The sequence below is a fragment of the Varroa jacobsoni genome, unplaced genomic scaffold (assembly GCF_002532875.2).
Source record: "Varroa jacobsoni isolate VJ856 unplaced genomic scaffold, vjacob_1.0 scaffold_159, whole genome shotgun sequence".
Taxonomy (NCBI): domain Eukaryota; kingdom Metazoa; phylum Arthropoda; class Arachnida; order Mesostigmata; family Varroidae; genus Varroa; species Varroa jacobsoni.
This window is the reverse complement of record NW_019213061.1, coordinates 96,650-103,815: the sequence shown is the minus strand read 5'-3', so window position 1 is coordinate 103,815 and position 7,166 is coordinate 96,650. Positions and strand designations below refer to the sequence as shown.

General features: G+C 37.5%; 1 protein-coding gene across 3 annotated transcripts in view; it reads right to left on the bottom strand.

Annotated features, from left to right (window-relative positions):
* LOC111270380 (cell adhesion molecule Dscam1) overlaps positions 1-7,166 on the bottom strand; it is a 185,641-nt gene that overhangs the window by 138,648 nt on the left and 39,827 nt on the right. For 2 of the 3 annotated variants that reach the window (XM_086972470.1, XM_086972472.1), the window contains exon 3: positions 5,929-6,204. The exons of the other annotated variant lie outside the window; for it this stretch is intronic. In XM_086972470.1, coding sequence (XP_086828596.1) covers positions 5,929-6,204 — 276 coding nt within the window. The remainder of the gene's footprint in view (positions 1-5,928; positions 6,205-7,166) is intronic. 3 annotated transcript variants of the gene reach the window in all.

The window sequence follows — 7,166 nt, the reverse complement described above, 5'->3', positions numbered from 1 at the left end:
ACTAGCTTTTACCTATGTCAGTCCTTAGCGGTTTTATATATCAAAATCTAGAGCAAATTTGTTATTAGAGCTCTTTAAGAAGGTATGAGAACCTTGCACAAGTAGAGAAGCCGTGCTTCTATCTTCGGAGACTTTGTTGCTCGCTATGCAGGTATAATTACCGCTGTCTTGACTAGATAGGTTTTTAACAGTGAGGATTGAATTTTCCGCAGATGTTGCAATAACAAATCGTCCCCCAGGGCGAAGAATCCTCTCATTGTACATCCATAGAAATCGAACATTGTCACCTTGGTATGGACTGCAGGTAAACGTGACACGTTTACCAACGAAAACCTTCTTTGACCCAAGCTGATCTATTCGCACCCGTTCTACGAATGGAAATAATACCGTTTATTGGGTGAGTTTGTATATCCACCATTAAAAGCGTTAATCATAATAATCAAAATATATAAAGTTCGGTAATAGTTCGAATATTATCGGATACCTTACGTGAAACACATTTTATCAGGCCGAGAACAAGGTTAATCTAATATCTTACCTATAGCTGATACCGATGACGAACAATAAATAAACGACAGAAATATCATACATATAGTCCACAGCATCCTTAATAACATATAATAACATTCACCCAAGTTGTCCAACAGTTAGCTACTTAGCACAAAAACTGTTTCAGTGGGCACCGAACGGCGTCTTGGAGAATGCTGGCTAAGTGTTTGCGCTGGCGAGAAACGAATGTGCCGGTTCAATGTAGCCTCGTTAGCATCCTCAATTAAGCTCGCCAAGAGGCTTCGGAGGGAAATTCAAACCGAAAAGCAGTTCATGATGTCGGCAAGTTTAAGCGCGTAGCACTCCTCAGGTAATGGTACTTCCTTAAGTGCGCAGCTAATATTAATCTTATTTGTATAATGGATGCAATAGTAATAGCAGTAACAAATACGTTAAAATAATTTTGCTTACCTACAACCCAAGTTAAAACTGTGTAAAATTGTAAAAACGTGTGTTTATTAATCTAAGGCTATAAGGACTTAAGGTTCCCCATGCTGTTTTGTGTAGGCTTTAGTAACGACTGGCTTAAGAGAAGCTGGTTAGACAGCTGGGGTGTATTCCTGGATAGCGTAAGAGTACGACACAATAGTGATGCAAAAAAAATCACATTTACGATTTATTTAATTGCTGTGCACGGTTTATGATGGTTATTTTTACTATCAAGATTGATTTGGCAGAGCTGTGATACTAGCAGCAATAAAAATTCTTGCATTTAGAATACTCAACTAAAACATGATTGCAATATATGAACGCCCGCTTTTGCTCCAGCTACCATCGAACGCATCTCCCATTCACATGACTTGATGTCAATTCAAGATGTTCCGTTGTTCTAGTAAAATCGGCCGTATGGAGTACTGACAAACTGAACTAAGACACATATTTGTGAACCCCATAATTTACAATTACCCCAAGAATAATCTACAATTTATTAATGGGCGAATAGTGCACGTTCGAAATTACTGCGTATTTACTCGCTGCACAAATATAATCTTTCCTATTTCTTGTTGTAACACTTTGTGGTCTCAATTGGTGGTAAAGTTTCACCGTCTGCAATATGAACATCCAGTCTTCCGCCTGACCGAATAATTTTCGTGTTTTTTTGTCCAATCGAATTTTGTCGCATCGCCTTCACAGGTATTGCAGGTGAGCATAAGGCGTCAATCAACTTCGGATCAGTTCGAACTCAACGGTTCGATGCGAAGCCCTTCCAAGACCACGTTATAATGTGACAGACAGAAACATTAATAATCGGGCATCAAAAAATTAAATCTAGTAAAAGCGTTTACATTTAAAACGTTAAGAATAGATAGATAAGAAACGATAAGAAACGCGGAACAGAGGGTCCTGGTCCGTCAGGCAAACAGATGAAAGCCTTATCCAACTCTGAAACTAAGACCTACGCACAATAATTTAATTTTCTTCGCTGCCTAGTTGAAATGGGCTTAGAATAAACTAATTTTTGCGTACTTATTTTCTTGGACACCAATTAAAAGCCATTAATAACTGAGATATTTTAAATGTCTTAATTATAATTAAATTAATTATAAATTTAATTACATAAAGCTATTAAATTCAAGCGGAACGATGTCATACTGTTGCAAACAACATCGTGCTTTGATTTCTGTGTTGTTCAAAAATAATAGCGCAGGGAGAATTATACATCTATTAACATTAAGCACTAAGCTTATGATACTTTTTTATTTATCGCGCAAGTACCCTACACTCAATGGATAAGCTAGTAAATGTCGAGTGTTCCATTTTGTACACACTAAGCATTATGATGTGCTAGAACAACCACCAACAGCCACCGCTGAACCTATTTGGTTCTTTCATATACCGAGACAGCATGTGTCAATAACACAAGGTATTTATATATAAGTTTCCTATTTTTATAAATTTTATATTTGAGTGCCACGTTACCCTGAACCATCAATTTAGCTGAACTTCGATCCTCCGATACATCGTTATTGGCAATACATGTGTACTCGCCACTGTCACCACTGGTAACACTTCTAATTGTGAATGTCGACGTTTCTGCACCAGATAAAATAGTCATCCTACCCCCAGGGTAAATAATTTTCCCATTTTTCGTCCAGGAAAACCGAACTAGCTCGCCTTCAAAGGCGTTACAGGTGAACGCGACGCGCCTTCCAATTATCGCTTCCTTCGATCTAAGTGGCTCGATTTTGACTCGATCTAAAAGTGTAAATACATTTTTGGAATTTATAACGTTTCTGAAGTTAATGCTATAATGATTGGGCTCGTTTAGCATCAGTGCGATAAAGTCGTTCGTTCTTAATCAAATTCTCATAAAAATATTCTTACCCGGTTTGGAATTTGCGGTAACTCCTAAAGCAATAAATTGCCACAACACGAACACTAAAAAGTACAGGACGGAACAACGGCATTTCACAAGGGTAGGACAATGATGTAATTGCGGGTGTAGGAATCGCATTTTGAGTTCCAAAACGCCTGAGTCATAACTGGCTAGGAGCAGTAAGATTCGAACATCATATGTAGCACGATACTCTCGACACAAGTAACCTGTCAGAGTGAACAAGAGTATCGCAGGCTCATTCAATTTAGGTATAAATAAGATGGCGCAATTGTTTCGGTGACTCTTGCCAATTAATCATACAAATTATTGTTGTTATTGAACGCATAATATTCTACCCGATCTTCAGTTGCATCTTGTACATTATATAATGCGAGGAGATAGCGTAGACAATGTATACTAATATTTGATTATCAGGAGGTCCCATTGATGGCCTGGGGTGCCACGAAGTATGTTGCAAGAAGAAGTTTATAATTAAAAATTAAAACTTGTCTTACGATTATTTTCTAAAAAACAATACAATTCTGGATTAATTTGCTTGTAATATCAGAATTTGGAAAAGTTTCTGTAGCCAGTAGAAATTATATCGAAATATTTATATCTTATTTATATCTGGAAAATTTTCTTCACCTTCGGCTCTCAATTTAGCTGAATTTCGATCTGTTGATACATCGCTACTTACCAAACAAGTGTACTTCTCACAATCTTCAGCGGTCACACTTCTAATTGCAAAGGTAGATGTTCCTTCAGTGGAGACAATTATATATAAATATAAATGATTTTTCAATTTTTCATCCACGAAAACGACTTGTTCACCTTCGAGGGTGTTACGTACAAACAGCATACGTTTGCCGATCGTCCTGTCTTGTGCTCTAAACGGCTCCGTTTTTACACGATCTAGAATCCTTATTTCAACAGAATAGGACTCGCTAAAATACGGATCCGAATCATTTGAAGCATATCACTTTTACTTTTTCGCCTTGCGTTCTGGGGATGATTTATTTATACTAAAATTAAACGCGATCTTACCGAGTCCTGGGGTGGAAGCGTCGCTTGAAAAAATCCACACGAATAAATGCAATATTACAATATATAAAGTAGGACTGTTTCTAACGGGATCGTAAAGAAGATAATAGACTTGATCCAGGAGCAACATAATAACAGCCGCGACGCTTAACACGTTTGACTGGGAACGGTCATTTCTAAATCGATTCTAATAGATGAAGGCAACACAAACTCTTGGAACGAGAGCTTCGACAATCAAGGACGAGAATAGCGCGCGCTTACTCAAGTACAAAGACCCGAATGGCAGGACCATGTCACAGGGTTAACGTCCTTCAAACGAAAAAAAACTGTGCCTGACAATAATGAAGTTGGCATGAATCGATGACAACGTTTCATCATAACACGCTCATTTTTTTTTACTACGTTATATCATCTTTATCAACGACGGTTCCTATTGCCGAATAGAACGTATGTCTGTGTGATCAAATTATCTTATCGTTATATGTTTATATCTTTGCATTCAGTCCGTTACGCTCAGTTTATCCAAACAATTTTATTTACAGCAAGTTTATTTTTTATATTTCTATAAAAAATTTATTTATGTTAGAGGTAAACAAAAATGTATACGAATAGTTCTGACTGGGCAATTGGCTCCTGTTCAGAAAAAAAGAATCAACTAAATTGAATATAAAACTGCCCTTACAAAACGTGGTAATATAATGTTGATTGGTACCTTCAACCATCAACTTAGCTGAACTCCTATCCTCGGAGACATAATTACTCGCGATGCAGGTATACTCCCCGCTGTCTTCCGCACTGACACTTTTGATCGTAAACGTTGACGTTTCATCAACTGATACAATTCCTATCCTTCCTCCTGGATGGATGATTTTTCCGTTTTTTGTCCAGGAAAACCTGACCTGTTCTCCTTCAAGAGCGTTGCATGTAAATGCTACACGTTTCCCAGTCATCAATTGCTTCGATCGAAGTGGCTCAATTTTTACCCGATCTATTATATTGTAGAAAATAAAATGAACACGTTGCTTGCAATTTCCAGTTATGACTATGTTTCGTAGTTTTCGTATATAAATAAGCCCGTTATGTTCGAGTACACCGATATAGAAATGAATCTTACCAAGGCCAGCGTTAACGGTGCAAATTAGGATTATCCATACAAACACGCAAACCACAAACATGTGAACACGAGCCTTCTTCCTAAGGCAAAAAAACCGACAACGGTGCATTGCTCGATTCAGGCACAACATAACAGCGTTTTTGGGAGGCTTGTAAATGACTGGTCGACATCATCAGCTTTAAAACTGACAGAATGTATATAGTACCCGTGTTGATCGAAATAGTCTCACCACCATGGTTCCATCAACGAAAGCGAGATTACCGCGCGAATTATGAACGGACAGTTATTTAGAAGTGTATATGAAACATTCATGTAAAATGTATTTCTCCGAGACACATAGATTTCGACATACGATTTTTACGGAAATACTGTCATTTTAAGCAGGCTTTAGGTTTAGCTGATGGAGTCTATCATTGGATATGATGAATTTACTGACGACCTTCAGGCCAGAGCCTGACTTGCTTATTATGAGATCGAATACAGCTCAAGACAAGTGCTGACTGGTTCGTTAGACGGCCAACCTCCAATGAGTTCACACTTTGTGTATGAGATTATACGCTCATGAGCAATGAACGTCTAAAATAATTTATTATAAAAAAAAAAAGAGCAAAATTTAGAACGCCGTTAAACAATAACTTCGACGACAACACTGGACTACTGAAGACTGCAGCGGTCGTTTTAATTCAACATTCTAATAATCTTATTGAGCAAACAGGGAGTCGTAAAAACAGTGTATGACACCCTGCATACATACGTTGAAAATTCGTATGTTTTTCTTTTATAATAATCTTAATGGAACCAACTGTGATCAACCTGCAGGTCAAAGCTAATAATTAATTCTTATTATAACGATGTCGTTTAACTAAGCCCATTTTAATACAACTTTTTCTATATAAACTGTTACCTTCAACTATTAGTTTAGCTGAACTTCGATCTTCGGAGGCATCATTACTGGCGATACAGGTGTATTCTCCACTGTCGTTTGTGTTGACACTTTTAATTGTTAACGCCGACATCTCATCGCCGGACATGATGCTAATTCGTGCTCCGGGATAAATCACTTTTCCATTTTTCGTCCATGAAAATCGAGCATGGTTTCCTTCGATGGCGTTACATGTAAATGCAATTCGTTTGCCAGCTGTCGACTGCTTCGATCGCAACGGTTCAATTTTAATGCGATCTAAAAAATACAAATCCGACGTTTCGCTTGAGTAGTGGCTGTTTTTAGTCATAGTTATAATAATGAATTTGGTATCTTTAATACATTATTCATTTCACTATGCTTCAAGGGATTTCATAAAAGAAAAACTTACCGAGGTTCGCGTTTACAACTTCCCCGAAAGCCGTCCATGCGATAATATAAGCTAGCACAACATAAACATAATCACGATATTTAACACGATATTGATAATTACAGCAGAGTGTTCGACACGAGAATAACATACTTGGTCCTAGAACGTCCACTGTTTAACTGGCAGACAGCTGAAACAGATTTGGCTAATCTGACAAACGTAATCAGGATCTAGGTAGTCGATCCACGAGAACGAGGCTAACGCGCAATTATTTTAAATGCGCAAACTACAGTGTTCGTCCCGTTGTATGGATTTCATTTCAGTGGTTATATCTACTTTGCTTGCTGCCCGTTTCAGGTCTTTGGCTTTCAGGTGATTAATGCACGATGTTACTTGACAGATAGGCCCACTGAGGCAGTCGTTATAGGTAATTTTGATTGTGTGCATGTTTATTTGAATTCGAATTTGTTTGCATTGCCACGAAAAACATCCCAGTCAAGTGTGAAAATATGATTTCGTGTAAACAAGCTAATAAAACACATACGAACTCAATTCATCTACACTCTTCGAGCCTTTTAATTCATTTTTTCTAATGTGTACGCCTAGAGTTAGCGATGCAAAAACTCCCTTATTTAAAGGTCAATAGGGAGACGATTTTTGAGAATTTTTCCATTTCTAAATTATATAAAAATAATGTGGAAGCAATTTGTCAAATCAAGCAATTTCAGCACTTACTGTGGTCCATCAAACAAAAGTGACAACATATGTAGATTATACAGATACTTCATTCATTAATTTTCACCTCCAAGATATCCCACACCTTCAATCCCAATGAGTGAGCATAATTTAG